The sequence below is a fragment of the Giraffa tippelskirchi genome, chromosome 10 (genome assembly GCF_054371585.1).
Source record: "Giraffa tippelskirchi isolate mGirTip1 chromosome 10, T2T-mGirTip1v1.2.pri, whole genome shotgun sequence".
In the NCBI taxonomy this organism is placed as follows: domain Eukaryota; kingdom Metazoa; phylum Chordata; class Mammalia; order Artiodactyla; family Giraffidae; genus Giraffa; species Giraffa tippelskirchi.
The window spans coordinates 99406646-99428494 of NC_137284.1; the positions used below are offsets into that span (position 1 = coordinate 99406646).

General features: G+C 35.7%; 1 protein-coding gene and 1 long non-coding RNA gene across 6 annotated transcripts in view; one reads left to right on the plus strand and one right to left on the minus strand.

Moving 5' to 3' along the window:
* Positions 1-3812: 3812 nt before the first annotated feature.
* MDFIC (MyoD family inhibitor domain containing) overlaps positions 3813-21849 on the minus strand; it is a 97230-nt gene continuing 79193 nt past the window's right edge. For all 4 annotated transcript variants that reach the window (XM_081537925.1, XM_081537924.1, XM_081537927.1 and 1 more), the window contains exon 5: positions 3813-6441. In XM_081537925.1, the coding sequence (XP_081394051.1) occupies positions 6194-6441 (248 nt within the window). In that variant the 3' untranslated portion in view covers positions 3813-6193. The remainder of the gene's footprint in view (positions 6442-21849) is intronic.
* LOC145524871 (uncharacterized) overlaps positions 6323-21849 on the plus strand; it is a 63758-nt gene continuing 48231 nt past the window's right edge. For both annotated transcript variants that reach the window (XR_014067904.1, XR_014067905.1), the window contains exon 1: positions 6323-6534. This is a non-coding gene — a long non-coding RNA (uncharacterized LOC145524871). The remainder of the gene's footprint in view (positions 6535-21849) is intronic.

A 21849-nucleotide genomic window follows, 5' to 3' on the forward strand; every position in this document is an offset into this window, starting at 1 on the left:
AACTAATTCTGACAACAATTTAACATCTTCACCCTGTCTTATCAGTGAATATAAGTGCCTTGCAAGTGTTACAAGCATGGCTCCTCAGTGATGCTATGTATATTATACACCCATGAGGGCAGGTCAACGTTTTAACTATACTTTTTTTTAAGTGACAAACAAGCAGAAACATGGAAGAAGCCCCTCAGAGTAAATATTTAGAACTATGATGAAAGAGAAAACATACTATTCAGTGATGAAAACCCTCATTGGAAATGTACCCACATGTAGAGTGAGAGATACAAAAATTTTTCAAAATATTTTGTTAAGCAACATGATTTATAAAAATCATTCTAGCCAGTCTTATAGACAAACAAAACTCCATGCACAAAGTAATTTGGATCCACTTTGAATTATCTGTGAGAAATTAGTAGGCAAAGATAGTCCAATTTTAGTAAATACTTTTGGAGCAAAACAATCTAAAATATATATAACAATAAAATTTCCAGTGAAAATGTGTGTAAGTAGGTTTATTTTGAAAGGAAAAGTCCTACTCCCAGTGTCATAACCAATTAAATTCTCCAGGTAATGACCCCATTTGCATAGTGAGCAGAGCCCACAAGTGGGAATTTTAATGGGCACACCACCTGAGTACAGTAATTGAGAGTGACACAACTTGAACTAGTTTTGTGCTTACCCCACTGAAAATTCTACTCATATTATTTTTAATGTCAAGCTACAAGTCAAATTTCAAGATGATGGATTTGTTCTTTTTTAAGCACTGAGTTTGAATAAAAGAAATGCTTTAATTCTGTTATGCATTGCATATCTTTGCTTTAACTAATCTGTAGTTCTGATTCTCACCATTGCTCCATTTTCTTCAGTGATTGGAATTTAATTTTATTCATTAATTTGTGAATAATTAGATAAAAAAAAATGACATCCTCAGCAGCCGAATTGCTTTAAGATTGCCATTTACTGTACTTTTTACCAGAATATGTATTATCGTTAAGCTGGCATAATAGTTTACTAAAAATGTAATTGTATAAATATGCCCAATTATTCTTTCTGATGATCTAACAAAGTCTAATATGTATTCATGGGCATTTCCCTCCTCCTTCACCTCAACACCAATAAAACGTAGTTCCTGCAGAGCTGATCACAGATGCCTTGTCATCTGAAGGTGTTACTTTTAAAAGATATTCTCCTTCTCTCTCAGGCACTATTCATGTCCTTGAAAGAATTGTGCATTCTGATTGAGGGATCATATGAGGTCCACATTAAATTATATAATAAAGGTGATCTTGAGACTCTGAGAGTCAGACACACATGATGAACTGTGGTATCCAGGTTTTGAGATGACATTTTAAAACTTCTTTTGTTTCACTCGAAGATTGCTTGAGATCCTAACTATTTGTAGGTGTTTGACACCACTCCGTCACATCTGTAATTGGCATAGCATCCAGCCGACAGGCTCTGTACATCTTTACACTGCAACCTACCAAGTTAAGAATGTATTGGTTCAATATAAAACAGCAGGCTGTTTTTAGACATAGTTACTAGTGCACAAGCTTTAATATGGCCTGGCTTCATCCTATAATGAGATCTTTTGGTTCCCTGCTCAACGGGCTTTTATTCCTTTGCAAAAGGCTATGAACTATGTCAAGTGGATCAGCTGCTTTTGTACACCCTCTTTCTTGGCTTTGGAATGTAATTCCTTTGCTTCTACCCCTTTATGCATCAGACAGAACTTAAGAACCTTTTCAGTTTTTCAAGCTAAACTGAGAATTTGTGTGAATTTGCTTTTCACTGTTTTCCTAATAATTACATTCTCCACTGAACCTCAAAGACCTGCCTGAAAGTGAACACTTAATTGCGGAGCTATACTTCATCTTTAACAGATATATCTATACCCTCTGTTGGTAATATGTTGAGGTATGATTAGCTAAATTGACTTCTTCACAGTCACCTAAGAAATAAATTCAAGATTCTATTTTAGCAAGGGTTAAGGTGAGGAGGGATCAAGGGCATAAATAATGGACAAACAGAACTACAGCTAGTGGCTGCAGTTCTTTAGGAAGGCAGGGAACTACTCATTTTGACATTTGGCAGCTTGTTGTGGTGGTGGTGGTTTAGTTTTCAGTTGTGTCCGACTGTTTTGGCAGCTAAGGGGCTATAGTTATTGCCCAGGTAGAGAATGTCACCCGGTTGTCCCAGTGTGATGAAGAGTGAGATGGTGCAGATTTCTGCTTGCCTAGATAGAAATTCTTCTTTCTAGTTGAGGCTTTGATGTAGCTTTGCTTAGAATCCTGTTCACCTCCAGATGGCCTGTTGAACTTGATTAAAATTTGGTCATTTGGATGATACTGATTCACAGGCCTTTAGAGGGGGCAGTCAGTGTTCATTGGGAATTTTGCAATGTGAAAATACATGGCAGATTTAGTCACCAGTGATGATTTTTGCGAAAACCACCCCTCCACATTAGGTCTGCATCAACCCCTTCTATTTTAACCATAATCTCTCAAAGTAATCTGAAATGAACAAGTAAATATTAGTAGCCTCAGCAACAGTTTTCTCATGGGAAGTGGCAAACTTCTCCCAAAGGTTGAAACATCCTGAGGGTTTTTGACTCCCTTGAGGTGCTTAAAGAAAAGTCACTATAAATTTATTGATTATACGGGACACAGAGATGAAGGGTTGAAAAGAATGCCTTGTAGTACCCAAGCCTCAATTTTAAAATATAAATAGTAAGTGTAGAATAAACTCTATCCCTATATTAACTGTCATTTAAAACAAAAATGGTATGCTTTTCTATATTAGTATTAAAATAAGAGAAAAATGGATATTATAGTGTCTGATGAAATTTTATCTTGCCTGTCAGATTAGATGTAATAAACCTACAGGCCTACAAATCACAGGTAATTGGAAAGGGCATAAAGGTCTTGAATAGTATGAAAAATAATCTTATTAATAAATAAACTTATTCATTAGATGGTTGGGTAAATTTAGACATTGAAACTGGAATTCAAGAAGGCAAGCCACAGAGACTCTGGACTCAAATCTTATTTATGTTAGGCAGTGACTTTGACGTTTATAACATTAGAATCTAGGGCACTGATAAGAGTTTGTATAGATGAAGAATGAAAAGTTATTACATAAGGTTGCCTTGGTTACTCTGTGAACTGTTCAGAGAAACACTGGCTATTTCAGGTGAGGGAAATGGATATAGTCGATATACTATAAGAACACACACAAAAAATTATTATACTCCTAAGTAAAATGTCTTCTCCTAAATAAAGTGATTCAAGGGGTTAAATACTAATAACAAAACACTTCCTACTACTTAAAAATTGTGCCACTAAAAACCTTAGTTGAAAGTACTTCTGATGATTTACTTTTGGGTGAAATTCATTAAAATTAATACCCAGTTCCATAGATCTTTTGTGTTTAATTTCAGCATGTGTGTGTGTGTGTGTGTGTGTGTGTGTGTGTGTGTGTGTGTGTAAACTACCACAGTTTTTTAATAAGTTGGGAGATAATTCCAAAGCAAATAAGTAAAAGCAATTTACTAAAAACCAAACGTAAAAAATGTGAATTTTGCTCTACTGTAATTTTTAAAAGAAAACCATGTTTTACCATGTTTTCAAATCATTTGTCAACTATGATTTGCAGTATAAACTGATCTGAATCTTTCATAGTTCATTTATGGGCATGAGTCATGTGATTTACATAGGCGACTAAGAAATCTTTTAGAGAAGGATGTAACAAGAAAAGAAAAGCCTAAACTTGTAAATTATAGTTGAATTCATTTAAATATTGATCCATCAATTAGATTAGAGAAATCATTTTTTTTTTATTTCAAAATAGTATATTCAGGATAATACAGGTCCAGTTTAAAAATATTTAAGATTACGTTTCCACATTTAAAGAGAGACCAAATCTGTAACTGTAAACTAGAGCACTTATGATGGCCATATAATTCAACAAAATATTTTACATACAGAAATTCTAAAATACATATTGAAAATATTTTCACATTTGCTGCTGTTGTTTTTTTCATTTATTTTAAAAAATCATACAAGGTACTTGTGGTATGACTGCAGAATAGACAACAGAGGAAAAGTACTATGAATATAAATATGAGATTAAAATTCTATCAATTAATGCTCTCTGTTACAGAGAAACATTATTTTAAAAGTGCTAATATCATCATTGTAAATAGCAGGATACACTTAAATATTAGACAAACAATTTGGCAGAAAATTTTTGCAGTATAACAGATATACTATTTTAATGATTCCAGGTCATTAGAAGGTTTTATATATCAATATAAAGTTGATACTCTTATATCCTAATATATATACATGTTAACTTTGGATATATGTAAATATTCAGATTCTGGTTACCAAGAAATAGTAGAAAGATGTTCTCATATTTCATTTGTTATATCAAAAATGCTCTTTAGGCCAGGAAGAGATAAACAGCTGTTGACTGGAATTCTATTTAAGCCTGACAATTTAAGTGTGTGTGTGTGTGTGTGTGTGTGTGTGTTTAAAGAGCACTAAAAGGGGGATTCAAGAGTTTGCTAATGTTTTTTTTTTTTTCCTTTTTTAAGCCTAGATTTGCTAAAAAGGCTTCCTAAAAATATGCATTTGTTTTTACTATCAATTTGGTGTTCAATTGGAATAATAAAAAATAACTATTCATCCAAAGATATACTTTCAAAATTTCTACAAGGTATTACATTAAATCAGACCAAACTACAAATTGGGGACAACAAGCTTAGCAGAAGAACATGTAGTAGGAAAATTTACTCTCCTTTTCATCTGTACCACACAAAGTCTCTATGTCTTATAACTTACTAAGTCTTAATAAGTAACTTAATAAGTCTTACTTATTTCTTTACACTTAAGGATCTTTATAACCCACCATTTGAGTTTAATGTAAAATTGCAATACTGAAAGTTGGTCATAGTAATGGATGTCAAGATTCTCAATGCACTGGAAGGAATAATTTGCATTTAAGGTTAACTGTGCCTATAAATATTGGGGGGTTTGCTTCTTAACCAAATAACCCTTACCCTTGCAAAATACTTAAAGCTCTCAAAAGAAAAGTGTTTGAATAAATCAAAATCAAAATGCTGAGATTTTAATATAAAAATTTTCCTAATTTAAGCGCAACTTTTCAAAAGTGCTCCACATTCTTTATAAAATATAGTTATTTTAATAAAGCATTGTTTTAATCAAAACTTTATCATAACCTCTAAATTATGTTTAAAAGTGATTATTTTTAGTTAACTTAAATTTTATAGTTATTTTTTAAAGAAAGATGTATTGCCACAACTAAAGAAAATACATACATCAGGCATTTTTCTTGTAACTGCTCAAGGGCACCGTCAGCTCAGGTTGGTCACCTAAAACTTGGTCCTAAAGCTAATTCATTCAAGCAGCAGATGAATCACTCATCCCAAGAGGCCTCCTTCAAATGCCACATTCTCCTCGCAGACTTCTGAATATTCCCATAGACATTAGCTCTTCCTTTCTGTGTATCCCTACAGCCTTTTGAGTTTCTCTCTCTCATACTCCTGACTTCAATATGCCTGTGGGCTGGCTTATTCTTTACAGGTCTCTTTGTCTAAACTTTCCTCTGCTTCTCTGGATGGCAGCTGAATGCCATCCATCTTGGTGCTGCAGCAGGTCACACACAGCAGGCACTCAGTTCTGTTGAACAAGCAGAGCGTGAACACAAACACTAAGTGCCCAACGCTTGTGTGGGTGTGTCTCCCAAAGTTTGCTCCAAGGAATGCTTACTTTTAACCATTGTAAAAACATTAAAAATAAATTGTCTGATTTAAATAACCACCGAAAAAGAATGCATTTGGAGCAAGGGGCTCCTAAGACTGGTTAAAAGAAACAGAGAGAGAGAAGTATAAAAAGGAGGAGACATTTTGTATTTTTTTCTCTTTTTGGCCAAAATGTCCCTCAGTCACTGCAACCTATTAACAAGTTTAAAAGTAGTTAAAATTTCACATATTAAACCATGTGGGTTTGGTTAGAGGGAGAGAAAAAGGCTTTCAGAGGTTACCTAAAATAATGAGTTAACAGTGCAAGTACTGGGTTGTTTGATGAGAATTTTACCACGTGCTTTTCTTGTCCCTCAAAAGAAAAAACTTTTAAAATACTCTCCAGTTTTAACGCAAACAGAAGATAAATATTTATGAAGGAAAACAAATTCCACAGCACTCCATACAGATTTCCAGGCAGTCTGATGATTCACAACAGGCATCCATGATGCCACAATCCATGTCACAAGGGCAGTTACAGTCATCTCCCATTTCATCTCCACAGCAACAGCAGCAGGCTTCTGAGGTGCAGATGCCACACGAAGCTTGTCCCAGGACAATATTGCAGAGGGTCAGGAATTCACAGAACAGGCAGGCCAGGATACAGTGGACACAGCAGTCTTCATTTTCAGTTGGAAGGAGACCATGCAGTCAGAGAAAGAAGGAACACAAAATACATAAATCATCAGTAAACTGAATAATAATTGATGAAAGTAAGTAATCCAGAACCTAATGACCTGCAGTCCTAGAAGTCTTCTGTGGGTTGGAAGGATGAAAAGAAACAGGTTAAATTTTAGATGAACAATCTTTAGAAGCAGATACTGCATTTGGTGGGGCGGGAAAGACTATAGTTGTTGTATATACGTGTGTGTGCGCCTATGGGTTAGAGTATTACTCACTCTGCACTGGTCCTTGGTTCTAGGTTCCAGCCCTCTATGCCTCTCATCCCTCTTCCTTATAGCCTACTGGTCTCTGCTAAATGATATTAAAGTCCTTCAGAAAACAGAAAGTTACTACAATGTCCCCACCTGCTCTAAAACTGCAAGGAAAAAAATTTAAAAATGATACATTTAGTATGTTATTGAATAATTAATTCAACAGCTAAATTGGAATCCATTAAACTAGGATCAGCATATTTTATTTCCCAATAAAACTGGCTCAATTTTACGGTCCCTGATTTTTTTGGTTTCACAAGAATTAAAAACAGACCCCGGCCCCAACCATTGTTTCTAGGATAGTTCTGACTATCTCTAACAAAGGATATGTACCTTAGCAAATGTGAATAATGACACAGTAACACTGCTTTCCCACTTCCTTTGCGTGAAGTACTTTACTGAGACATTTCTAATGATGCCTTTTTGAACACCAAATGCCATAAACTGGTATAAAGGAGTGAGAAATCAACAGATTACAATCTAATGAATTTAGTACACCATACTCTAAGCTTCTTTCCTCAGAATTTTGGGTCAAGTAAAAGGAGCAACTGAGGAAAATGTCTATTTCTGGAAGATTTTAACACATGCAATAAAATAATTTAAGACCAATGTTATAAGACATTTGTCTTATTTCAGAAATATTTATGAATTTTTAGCAGGGCTATTTATAGGTGTGTGTTTGTGTTCCTTTCCTTCTTTAAAAATTTCATACGATGCAAGCTTTAATGAGGGATTCTGCTTCCAAGAACAGCAACAGACAGTATAGAACAATCCCCTACCTATATCCCACTGTGACATGACTTGTGTGTCTCTGTATTTGGCTTTAAGATTGAGTGCCTTTGATGGAGTTTCATCAAATTGTGTATTTCATCATAACCACCCCCCCACCTCTGACTATTTCCCTGTTTCTCTGTAGTCTCTTAGTCGAGTCTATAAATTTGTAAAAGGGGGAAATGTGGGAAATACATACTTTACATGCCAGATGGCAAAAAGGGAGGAGGGTCAGAAAAAAACTCAGAAAGGAAACTCCAGAGTTGTTTGTAGAATTAAAGGCTAGGAGCTCCCTGGTAACCTAGTGGTTAGGATTCTTGGCTTTCACTGCCATAGTCCAGATTCAATCCCTGGTCAGGGAGCTGAGATTGTGCAAACTGCCTGGTCCAGCCAGAAAAAAAAAAAAAAAGGCTAAAAAAATACATTGGTGTTTCCTCCCATCCTTCTCAGGGCCAAGCCCACTCTCATATAAAATGGTCTATGGAGCAACTGGAAAAAAATCATAGAATTCTAAGTCTGTGAGTTTCTGTCTTCCTCTAATGTTTTTAGTAGTACAGTAGTCCTCCACATCCCAAGACCCCCAGTGGATGCCTGAAATCATGGATAGTACTGAACTCTATATATACTGTTTTTCCCCCATGCATACACACTTATGATGAAGTCTAATTTATAAGCTGGACAAACAGATTAACAATAACTACTAGTAAAATAGAATAGTTATAACAATTTTCTGTAATAAAAGTTATGTGAATATAGTCTCTGATGAAATATTTTCTACAAATATAATGCCTTTTCCATCTTAACTACACACTTATTATACACTGTGGCCATACCTTTTACAGTTTGAGGTGAAACAACAAAATTATCATGAATTTCTTTTCCCTTCCTCACAATTTCATGGATAGAAGATTCATTCTTACTGTAGACTTTAGCATCCCCAGCATATAGTTTGTGTGTGTGTGTGTCTTTCCTTATTAAGTTGAGAACTTTCACCTATTCACTCAAAGAAGTACTTTACAGCTTCTCTGTGGCATATCTGAGTTGCCAGGATCAGTACTCTTGCAGTTTGGAGCTGTCATTATGTAAAATCAAAGTTACTTGAACACAAGCATGGTGATATTAAGACAGTTGGTCTGAAACCAAGAGGGTTGCTACATACAAACAGGTGGAACACACTGGACAAAGGGATGATTCATGTTTTGGGTGGGATGGAGAGGATGGCATGAGATTTCATCATGCTACTTGGAGCAGCATGCAATTTAAAACTTATGAATTGTTTATTTCTAGAGTCTTCTATTGAATACTTTGGTACTGTGAGTAAATGAAACCACAGAAAACAAAATCACACATAAGGGGGGGGCTATGGTATCCAATCACAACAGGAGAACAGCAAAATCAACTCCATGGATCCAAGTCCATAGCCTTGGGAAGTCCTGGGTTTCTCGAGAGCCTCTACTTTCCCTCTTTCTTCATTCCTTCTATAAACTTTTATCCTTCTATAAACTTTTATCTTATATGTCTCAGTTCAGTAGAGTTTATCTAAGATTATGTTATCATCATGATTTGTAAAATATCTGAAACATTATAAAGAGCTGACTTTATTATTATTATTATTCCTATTAAGAAATTAGTGTTTAACTGACAAGCCAGTTCTATTCAATATGCCTTCAAACAAATTACCCATATTAACTAATTCTAAGGACACTTCCAACCTTAACTTTGTGTTCTGCTATGGAATGGCCTGTATTTCAAGACTAAGAGGGGAATCCGTAAGAACTTACTTGATACTGAAGAACCTTAAGCACAGTTATTGAACATTAGATTATTTATGGATTAATCATGAAATATATCATACATTGAAATATGTGTACTGAACTTATCTTGAAGGAGAAAGAATGGCCTTCCCACCAGCCTTAGAAATAGAGGGTTACAATACCTTTGAAGCCCTCTTTGGTCCCGTCCTAAGTACATCTTCCTCTTCCCTTGCTTTTTGTTGTACTTTGTACAACAATGAATGTGTGAATATCCCTACATAATCTATCAGAAAGGAAATGATACCACATAAATTCCTGTAAGTAACATTTTTCTCAATATTGGATGTTTCAGATTTACCTTTCTTGATTCTTGTAGCTAAAGTTCACTTGTTTCACACTGTATTTATCCATCCTATTTAGGAGGATTCTGGTCATTTCCAGCGTTTTGCTATTCCACACATTAATGTTTGAAACAGGTTTGTGCAAAGTCTCCTAGAGCCAACTTGCTAAATAACTGACAGTAGAATTGCTGGGCTCTAGGGTGCACAAGCATTTAATCAAGTTAGGCAATACTGCATTTGTTTCTAAAGTGACTGCTCCAAAATGTATTCCCACAACCAAGTAGGAGAATGCTCACTGCTCCACATCCTCACCAATCTTTGAAACTGTCATATTTTCATATAAGCCAATTTGTTGCATGTGAAATGGCATCTCATGATGGTTTTCTTTGCATTTACTTGTTTGCTAATAAATTTGAACATCTTTTCATGCTTTTGGCCATTCATGTTTCCTCTTCTCTGAAACAGGTGTTTGTATTTCCCTCACTTTTCTACTGAATTGCCTGGTTTTCTTATTAACTTGTAGAAGTTCTTCATGTAGTGAAGACATCCATCCAACAGTCCTTTGTCAAATATGATTGTCCTCTCTTAGTACTGACTTTTTGAAGTTAAGAGATAAGATGCACATGAGTTAATGTTTAGACTGAGAGTTTGAAGTGATGAGAAATTCAATCAAATCTTTCCTTTAGCTGGAGATACCAGATAGAGATATCAGATAGACTAAGGGAGTAAAGTGGAAGACTGACAAGTTTGGCTAATGGGTAAGTGAAAAGAAGAGGAGGTATTAACAAATTCAGTGGTAGAATGAAATAGAAAAGTTTCAGTGTCTTACTCAGAACAAGGGAGTCCAGCCATTCTGATATACAGAACGGGAGGGGAAACCAATAAGGAGTCAGAAAGGAGTGACTGAATGTGAGTGATACGAAATCAGCTGCCCTCAAGATGAAGAGGAATGAGGGTGACAGTCACAGCTAAACCATTCATAGCCGCTCAGAGAACATATTCATTTGAGAATTAAAATCTGTTCCAGATCTTAGACAATAGTGACAGTTGTTATACAAAAATCAGAAGCCCTAAGCCAAGAACAGATTCTCTCCAAACTTTTACTGGTAGCTAACAAGATCTACAAAGAATTTAATTCTGTTAAACTTTGTATTTTTAGTAAACAAAGAACATGAAAAAATAAATTCTTAGTGCTAAATAGATCAAACACTCCTAGACTGTGTTCAACAACATAGTGTAATTTCTATAACGGATACCAATGGTGGTTTTATGGAGAATAAGAAGCCTGGCATTAATGAAGAAAAAGCATTTATTAATTAAGAAATGTGTTATCTTCGAAGAGATATTTTCACCACTCTTGTACTTTATTTATGAAACTTGGTAATAAATTCTATTTTAAGCTCTTTACAAATATTAATTCATTTGATTCAAATAACATCTCTAAGAAGCAGTAATGGTATTATCCCCATTTTACCACAGACAGATTTTATAGTAAACAGGAGATCTGCTCAAAGTCACCGAGGCAGGAAGTAACACAGCCAGGATTGGAGCCCACATGATTCCCCAACTAGGTTTCATGGTCTAATCCAGCAACCTATGCTGCTGGTGTGGGAATGACTACTTTTAACACTTTGTACATCTTCCTGGAGGAGGTCAGTTATAAATAACTAATTTCTGCTGATTTGTCTTGCTGATCTTGTTTTCAGCCTTGACTCATGTTTTCTTTCTAAAGATGAATCTGATTTTTAGTTTTAATGAAGACTTGATAGTAAATGTTATCCTCAAGAAGAGCAAAGTTGATGAGTTGGAGAACTCATAGATTTCCAGTCACATTGGTGAAATAGACAAAAGCGGGTAGGCAGCCAAGAGATGGTGTCTCAATCAAAAGTAATCTAATTTTAAAACTTAAAAATTAAGGTATGAACAGAAGCAATGTAGAGAGTAAATAGGAACTCTACTGGTAGAGTATATGGTTATGACAGATTTTTAAAAAAATAAGCCCTTTTTGTAAATAGTAAAACTTACAAAAATAGTTATCCTATCCTGCCTAATTTACTGGAAAAGCACTTTGGGTTGCTCTGAAAAATCAAATCTGAAGAAGCCACAATTCAAAATTCATTTCAGAGCTTAAAGTGGTATTAAGCAAGGTGCATTCATAGAGACATCTACCAAAACCACATCCATTTATAAGTAGAAAAATACTCAGATATGACAACAAAAAAGGAACAAGCCAAAAAATGAATCCCTAAATCCTATCAAATCAGTGTAATAACCTGATTTGTATTCCTTGCCAAAAGGATTTTTCTTTCCAGTCTGTTCTGGAAAGGGTAGTTTGATTGCGACTGGGGGTAACGAAAAGGTTAAAATAATCTAAGAAGAAATAGCAGTTATAGTTTCCCACCCCTCCCTTTCCCAGGGGGATGGAAGATCATAAAAGGCATTAAGTTGTTGGTTTTATCTGAAGCAAAGAGAGGATTATAAGAATTAACAAGGTGAGAAGACTTAAATGGAGAAACAAACTTTAAAAAAGATGAGTCCTCTGCATCCATGTAGTTCACTGTCAGAAATAATTGTTTTTCCCCCTGTTCTTGTGGTTTTTAGTTTTTATGGTTTTATTCAGTCATATTTGTAGTTTTTTGCCAGAAGCGTTTAACCTTTGAGAAGCCAACTAGGTTCTGGGAAGGATGCCTTTTCCAAACTGGGCCCAAAAGAATTGCACAATTCAGTGTATTACTGAGAGGAGAATTCAGCACAAGACTGATAGCTACTGTAAATTTAGGAAAACAAAGAAAAAAATCAGCAGCCAAGGAGCAAAAAGAAAGCATAAAAGGAAATCTTTGGCACACTGTTTGATTCAAAAAAAAAAAAACTATTACGAATTACTTGCAGACACAAACCCAAACAAAATCATTGAGTCCTCTGGAAGGTCATCAATGTTAAATCCACGCAGCTGGCATATCTGGCAAGGTTCTGTTATAGCTTCCCAATGCCATGAAGGTAACAACTGAACCTTACTTAAACAGCATCTTAGATGACTGGTGGAAATATCTGTGACTGATTTGAGGCTCTTTGTTCTCTTTAAAATGAGACTGAAGATTTATTTTTGTAAGGATACATGAGTTTAAAAATTATCCCAAATTGATTTACCCAATCATTGGTGGCCCCAAATACTAGGCAAATATGAGAAAAGCAATTTGTTATAGTGAAAGGAACCCAAAGAGCCATCAGAAAACTCTGCACAGTAAACGCAGCTGTATTCTAAATAAGTCTATTTTTTTTAGTTTCCTTCTTTTAAGATGTGGTATGACAGGTGCTTTGAATTTCTTGGAACAAAGACACCAAACAGCAGAGTACAGGGAAGGGCAAAGAACAGTGAATTCTGAGAATAACCCACAACCCATTATTGAGCAAAGGCAGGTTTGTATGTGTCTTATCTTGAGTAATCTCTAATAACATTTCCTATGCCTAAAAATGCTTGAAAATCCTTTCTTAATCAGGTCTCCATCATGTAAACTATATACAAAGAAAAGGGTTCATTATTTTTTTTCCAATAGGCCAACAATATGGCAAGGAGCAAATGCAGATTGAAACATGAGCAGTCAGTTATGTATAATTAGTTATTCAGGAAACTGTATTGCGATCAAACCTGACTCTAGCTTTACAATCAGAGTAAGGGAACCCATAGGTGACTCCATGTCTTTAGCTGCTGAGGCTCACATCCGCCCTGGGAGGACAAAGCGGGACTCACCATGCAGGGTAAGAGGCATTTCTCTACCCAGATACTGCTTTGCTGCAACTGTTTCTCAATAAAATCCAAAAGCAGGCTGAAAGTGGATTTTGGTCATCCTGAATCGCAGCCAGGATGGCTAAGTTAGTATCTGGCCTCTGTGAAAAGTCAGCTGTGAGGGACGAGATGCAGACATCTCCAGGGAGTTCCGCTCTTCAAGTGATTGTGGGGGCAGGAAATATTTACTAAGACGGCACGGTAGCTCAGCTCCAAGGAGCTGTGTGTCTTCAAGCCAGAGGACGCACGGCATTCTGGCCTACGGCCCTAGAATGACCTGCTGCTTGCATAAATTGGCTTGAAGTACGCCTCCCACACAGAGCCCTCTGGCACACTGCTGTCCCAGCGAGGCCATGCATCTTAGCCAAAACACAGTCAAGATTTTCCTAGTAGGGAAGAAAGTGAGATAGGTCAGGAGGTAAAAGAAAGAGAGCAAGTTACGTTTTCCACTGCAGCACAAAGACCACACTTAGAGAAACTGAACAATAACCTTTACTATCATCTTTCCTCTAAATGAATTCAAAAGAACTGGAGGAAAAACAGCACCATTCTCCCCCACCCCACAGAGAGACTCCTTGATCATTTTCCTAACACGTATCCACGTCCTGGAGTCCCTTCTCCTCCTATGGGAAGTGCATTCATATTTTAAATTACAGTAAGTGGAGAGCAGTTTTGTTTTTTTTTCCATTCTCTTCTTTGTTGATCCTGCTGCTTGATTTGCGCCTGATTGATTAAAATATTCCAAATTCTCAGCAATTTGATCCCGTGATTGTTGGTCATGACTTAACTGTAACCCTGATTCACGTAGTCCTTTCTAGAGTCACCTTTTATAAAGTCTAAGAAGGAAACAAAAAGTGAAACAAAAAAAGTTTCCGAGGAGCTTTAGACAGAAATCTGCCAGGGAGTAAAATGCTGAGTTAGTAGCAGTGTTTAATTTAAAACACATTAAAAGCAAAGTATGTGGGCAGTGAGGCAGCGAAAGAAAAGTGAAAAAATATCAATGGAGCAAGTATTATTTATATTAGTTTACTGAATCTCTACATATTTAAAATCATATATTTGATAGCTGGTAATAAGTTACTGTCCTCAAAGAGTTAAGATAAGGATTAAAAGAGACAATGTATACAAAGTACTCAGTAAAGAATTTATCATGTAAGTACTTAATAAATATTATTACTGTGATAACAATGATGACGATGGCACAATATTTATTCTAGAGAGGCTACAACTCTCTACCTTTCAATGTATTGTTCACTCATTACCACACCAAAATAGAGCCATTCTATTTTAACCTAAGGAGGTTTATTAAAGACTCTGTTCTTAGTTCAAATACTTAAAAAGAAGACTCCAGAAGGCAATTCTAAGAGAATTTGCAGAAGAGTGGAGCAGAAATCTGCCTGGAAAGATTTAGTCAATCTTGTGTGTTTGGCTACAGCAGGAGATTTAAAAATAATAATCTTTTCCCATATTTAAACTATTATCCATTTATTTTCTCAGGAAGCTAGAAAGCAAAGACAGTAAAACCATACTTGAACCTACTCAGTGCTGACTTTATTAGTTGGCCAGTTGAAATAGCTCTAATCCAAAAAGTTTAATTAATAGGAAGGTTGACTTTAACTTTTGGATAACAAAATCTACTTTAGATCTTAAAAGCATTTTCCTAGAAAGAATCACTACATAAACAGTCTGCTAAAGTTGGTCACAATATTATCTACGTTTAGGACAAAAAATAAGTATAAGAAAATATATGTTTGTATAAAAATGATGTAAGAAATCTCTCCCAAAAGCTTAATATTTTCCCATTTTTATTTTTGCCACTGTGTTTATTTTACAATTTACCTTTCAGCCTCACATTTTCTGATTTGTGCTTGTTTAAATATTGTGCCAAGGTATATAATGAAAAAGAATCAGCATTTTTTTTTAAGCCATGTAGGTATCCTACTTGGTTTATCATGTAGAAGGTGATGATGGTGATAGTAATATAAACAGTAAACAGTAAAATAATATTTTGCCATATTGGATTTTATTTATTCATTTTTATTGAGGTATAATTTACATATAGCATATTAGTTTCAGGTGTACAGTGTAATGATTCTATATTTGTGTATGCTGCAAAATGATCACCAGAGTGTGTCTCAGTAACATCCGTCATCGTATATAATTACACATATTTTTTCTTTCAGAGAAACTTTCAAATATGTAATACAGTATTACTAATTACAGTCAATCCACACAACTTATTTATTTTATAATGAGAAATTTATAGCTTTTGACACCCTGCAACCATTTTGTCCGCTGCCCTCCTCCCCGCCTCCCGGCTCTGGCCACCAGCAACCTGGTTGTTAAGATGCCACATATAAGATCATAATGATATTTGTCTTTGTCTGATTTATTTCACTTAGCATAATGCTCTGAAGGTCCATCCATGTTGTTGCAAATGGCAAGATTTCCTTCTTTTTAATTACTGAATAATATCCCATGGTATAATATACACCATATTTTTTTTAACCATCGATCAATCAGTGGACACTTAAGACTGTTTCCATATCTTGGCTATTGTAGATAATGCTACAATGAACACTGGGGTACCTTTTCAAATTAGTATTTTTATTTTCTTCAGATGAATACCTGGAAGTGGAATTGCTGGATCACATGGTTATTCTATTTTAATTTTTTGAGAAACCTGCATACTGTTTTCCATAGTGACTACCAATGTACATTCTCTTCTGCAGTGTACAAGGTTTTCCTTTTCTCCACAATCTTACCAACACTTCTTATTTCTTGTCTTTTAGAAAACAGCATCCTAACAGGTGTGAAGTGATATCTCATTGTAGTTTTTAAATCAGATTGTTTCTTTGCTATTGAGCTAGAGGAATTATTTATGTATTTTGGATATTAACCCAAATTTGCATATACTTTCTCCCACTTAGTAGACTGCCTTTTCATTTTGTCACTGGTTTCCTTTGTCTTGAATAAACTTTTTAGTCTGAAGTATCCTTACTTGTTTATTTTTGCTTTAAATGCAACACCTTTGATTTTTGGATCAAATCTAAAAAGTCATCACCAAGACCTGTGTCAAGGATCTGACTACCTATGCTTTCTTCTAGAGTTTTTAGTTTCAGGCCTTAAATTCAAGTCTTCAATCTTGTAATAATTTTTGTCTGTGTTATAAGATGGTGGTCCAGTTTCATTCTTTTGAACGTGGTTATCCAGTTTTCACAGCATCATTTATTAGTGTCTGTCCTTCCCCTATTGTATATTCTTGCTTTCTCTGTCATAAATTAACTGACCATATATCTGTGGGCTTATTTCTGAGCTCTCTCTTCTGTTCCATTGGTTAATGTGTCTGTTTTTATGCCAATACCATACTACTTTGTATTATAATTTTGTATTATAGTCAAAATCAGAGCACATGATTTCTCAGTTTTGTTCCTTTCTCAGGATTGCTTTGACTATTCTGGATCTTTTGTAGTTCTACACAAATTTCAGAATTGCTTGTTCTATTTCTATGGATTGCACTGAATCTGTATATGCTTTGGATAGTATGGACATTTTAATATTATTAATTTTTCTAATCCATGAGCACAAATATCTTCCCATTTATTTTTTTCAATTCCTTTCATCAGTGTCTTATAGTGTTCAGTATAGAGGTCTTTCATTTCTTTGGTTAAATTTATTCCTAGGTATTCATTTTGATGTAGTTATAAATGGGATTATTTTCTTAAGTTTGATAGATTATTATTAGTGTACAGAAATGGAATATTTCAATATTTAAAAATATTTTAATAAATATTAAATATTTATTAAATAAGCTAAATATTTATTTAATAAATAATAAATATTTTGATAGTTTTATTTATTTTAAAATATGTAGAAATACTTAAATAATTTTAATATTTAATATTTCTTAATTTTTTAATATTAATACTGGATACAACAATTGATTTCAATGATTAGATCTAACAGTTTTTGGAAGTGTCTATACATGGTTTTCTATATATCCATAAGATCATGTCATCTGCAAACAGAGACATTTATACGTCTTTTTAAATTGAATGTCTACTTTTTCTTGCCTAATTGCTCTGTCTAGGGCTTCTAGTTCTATGCTGAATAAAAGTAGTGAGAATAGGCATCCTTGTTTTGTTCCCAATCCCAGAAGAAACCCTTTCAGCTTTTACTGTTGAATATATTACTGGTGGGCATATCACATATGGCCTGTATGATGTTTAGGTATGCTCCCTCTATGTGAACTTTTTTTGAGAATTTTTATCACAAAGGATGTTGAATTTTGTCCAATGTTTTTTCTACATCTATTGAGATGATCATGATTTTTATCCTCCATTTTGTTAATGTGGTATATCACACTGATTGATTTGTGGATGCTGAATCGCATACTTGCATCCCTGGAATAAACCCCAGTTGATCATGGTATAAGATCCTTTTGATGTATTGAATTCAGTTAGCTAATATTTTGTCGAGGATGTTTGCATCTTTGTTCATCAAGAATAGTGTCCTGTAACTTTTTTGGGGGGGGCGGTGTCTTTGTTTATTTTTGGTATCAGAGTAATGCTGATCTCATAAAAATGTGCAAGTACTCTTTCCTCTTCTATTTTCTGGAATAGTTTGAGAAGGACTGGTATTCATTCTTCTTTAAAAGTTTGGAAGAATTCACCAATAAAGCCATCTGGTTCTAACTTTTGTTTATTGGAAGGATTTTTTAAAAATTTTCATTACTGATTCAATCTCCTTCCTAAAAATTGGTCTTTTTGGATTTTCTATTTCTTCCTGATTCAATCTTAGTAAGCTGCATGTTTCTAGAAATTTATCCAAGTTGTCTGTTGGAATATAATTGTTCATAGAATCCTATGTTCCTTTATGTGGTATCATTTATAATGTTTACTTTTTCTTTTCTGATTCTGAGTCATCTCTCTTGGTGAGTCTATCTATTTCACTTATTTCCATTCTAATTTTTATAGTTTTCTTCCTTCTACTAACTTTAAACTTTGTTCTTATTTTTCTAGTTCCTTGCATTATAAATTAAGCTGTTTGAGATTTTTCTTAATTCTTGAGGTAGGCATTTATTAGTATCTACTTTCCACATAGAACTGCTTTTGCTTTGTCCCATAAATTTTGATATGTTGTATTTCCATTTCATTTGTCTCAAGGTATTTTATTTCTCTTTTGATTTCTTCTTTGACCCACTGGTTATTCAATAGCATATTGTCCAATCATTGCACATTTATGAATATTCCAGTTTTATATATATATAGTTGATTTACAATGTGTTACTTTGTGTACAGCAAATTGATTCAGTTATACAACTATACATATATGTATATTATTTTTCATATTCTTTTCCATTATGGTTTGTCACAGGATATTGAATATAGTTCCTGTGCTATAATAGGACCTCACTGTTTATCCATCTTATATGTAAGATTGCCTCTGCTAACCTCAAATTTCCATTCCTTTTCTTTCCTACCTTACCTCACCCCTCTGAAAACCACAAGTCTGTTCTCTATGTCTATGAGTCTGTTTTTGTTTCATAGATATGTTTATTTGTATAGAACTCTAGATTCTACATATAAGTGATATAGTATTTGTCTTTCTGACTTCATTTAGTATAATAATCTCTAGGTCCATCCATGTTGCTGCAAATGGCATTATTTCATTCTTTTTTATGGCTGAGTAGTATTCCATTGTATATTTGTACCACATCTTCAGCTGATGGACATTTAGGTTGTTTCCATGTCTTGGCTACTGTAAATAATGATGCTATGAACACAAGAGTGCAAGAAATCTTTTCAAATTATAGTCTTGTCTGGGTATATGCCCAGGAGTGGGATTGCTGGATCATAAGGCAACTCAACTTTTAGTTTCTTTGAGGAACCTCCATATTGTTTTCCACAGTGGCTGCGCCAATTTACATTCCCACCAACAGTATAGGAGGGTTCCTTTTTCTCTCCACACTCTCCAGCACTTGTAGACTTTTTAATAAGGGTCATTCTGACTGGCGTGAGGTAGTATGCTGTGGTAGTCCCGGTGGCTATCAGAGGCAGGTGATATACAGATAACTCTGGAGAGCAGTCATAAGAATCAAGGTATTCAGTCATGTCCAACTCTTTGTGACCCCACAGACTATACTCTACCAGGCTCCCCTGTCCATGGAATTCTCCAGGCAAGAATATTGGAGTGGGTAGCCATTCCCTTCTCCAGGGGATCCTCCCAATTCAGGGTTTGAACCTGGTTTTCCAACACTGCAGGTGGATTCTTTATGATCTGAGCCACCAGGAAAAGCCCCAGAGAAGGGTACAAGTTCCCTTAATGGGAGATACCAGTAAACTGGAGGGAGGGGAACACAGAGATGGTGCCCGCCAGCCTCTGTCCCCAGAGAGAACTTCAATAGGCCCTAGATGTGTGTGTATTAAGTGCTTGTCCCTCAGGTTGACATTTAAAGTTAAGCAAATAGGTCTCGTTCACATATTGTCTGGCACCTCTCAATTGGTTGTCTGTCTTTGCACCGGTGACAGGTGAGTCGAAGCAAGCAAGCCCTTTAAGAGCTATTTTTCAGTCACTGTAACTGTGTGGATCTCATGTAAGAGAGTATCATTGGTTTTTTAAACCTTAGATGTTTTGGGAACTTATCTCTCTGCAGGTCTTAAAAGTTAGCATCTCTGATATGAGGTTTAAACCACCCCCTACCCTTAGGGAGAAGCTCCAGGTTTTGAGTTTCCTCTGATTGTGGGTCACTATACCAAGATTTTGTCTCAGCCCTACTTAACTGCTTTGATGTAGGGTTTTTTTCTCATTTGCCTAATGTTTAGGAGTTGTTCAGCTTCCACACCTCAAGTCTCCAAGGTCCTTTTTAAAGAGGAACTTTTATCTTCTTGAGTTATATATTTGGTATGTCTTTGGGAGGAGGCGAGTTCAGGATAGTCTATGTCACCATCTGGAATCAGTACACCCCATTTGGAATATTTGTAGGCTAATATCAGTGGCTATTCGAGAGCTCCCAGGGTTGGCCATGTGATGTGAGGTTTTTGTGGCAGCATGGGAGTAAACAAACACTAAGGAAGCTGACAATATCCGCAGGACTGGGACCAGACACAACACTTCAGCAACCTGAGCGTTCCTTAGCAAGAGTCCAAAGGGCTGAGGGGCCCCAGCAGTTCCTGCAGCCCCCATGGAGGCAGGGCAGCATCCCAGCAGGACGCACAGGCCTCACACAGGCAGGACGAGCCTCACTTGAGAAGGCCCAGGGTGTGCTCCCAGGCCCTGACAGAGAAGCCAGGCCCCAACCAAAGAGGCACAGCAGTCTAACAGACACTGCAGGCAAGATGAAGGGGAACAAGCCGAGTAAAACGTTAGGGCAAAATGAGACACCAAAGCACATGTCAAAGCTGTGCACAGGAGGTAAATCCTGTTATTTATGGAATTAATTTGTGAATCAATGATGGCATTGTTCCTCTTCCCACATCGTGCGCTCTCTCCACCCATGGTCTCTCTCAATACCATCTGATTTTTTTTTTTTAAGACACCAACACAAGTCAAAGACGAACAGGGCAGCAGAACACTGAAATTATAAGGTATAAATAGTTCTACCTTAATTTAGTGTACAAACAACTCCAGAGCCAAGAAAAATCTATGATCACATTGTTTGTGATACTCTCTAATTGACAAGGGTAGATAAGCCTTGTTTTCTAATTAAAAAAAAAAAAAAACTGTAGCCTTTTTATAATACTTTAAATTGTGCAAAAGAATATAAAAATTCTCTTTTTAGTACTTAGTTGCTTCCTAATCCTCTGCACCTCATCAAGGCCACTCCCCAGTTGAGGTTTTCCTGCACCACAGCTCATTCCTACTATGACAGTTCAGGCAGTAAATGCCAGAAGTACCAAAAGAAATGCTGTGTCTGTGGTGGTTGTTGCTGTTTGTATGTTTGGTTTTGAGTAGGCATCTGGCTACAGGAAATGACATTGTTGGGGGCATAAAAGCAAAGGTGTTTCATTTTATAATTACTTTGCTATCTTCAGGAGTAGCACAGCTAAGCATCATCCTGTTTATTAGGATCTGGAAAATTAAAGCCTGTTTTCCAGTCAGTTAAGACAGACTTAACTGTCACTGTTAGGTTCTGTGACCTGACCTTGAACAAGTATTTCACTCAGTGTCCATATGTGTACAGTGAGGCGGGGAATGATCTCCAAATTCTTTTCAAGCACTAAGTTTCTATGATGATATAGTGTACTATTATCTATAGACAATAGATTCCTAAGTCTAGCTCAGGGTCTTTTCTTGGCCTGGAACAAAGGTACACAAAGCAAAGTTCAGCAGTCAAAGCAGAGCGGAAAGTTAACTGATGCTGAATACAAGTTGAGTCTAAGTTGGCTAAGTCCCAGAGGCAGATGGTCAGAGGACATGTTAGGTGAAGAGAAAGCAAAGGTGG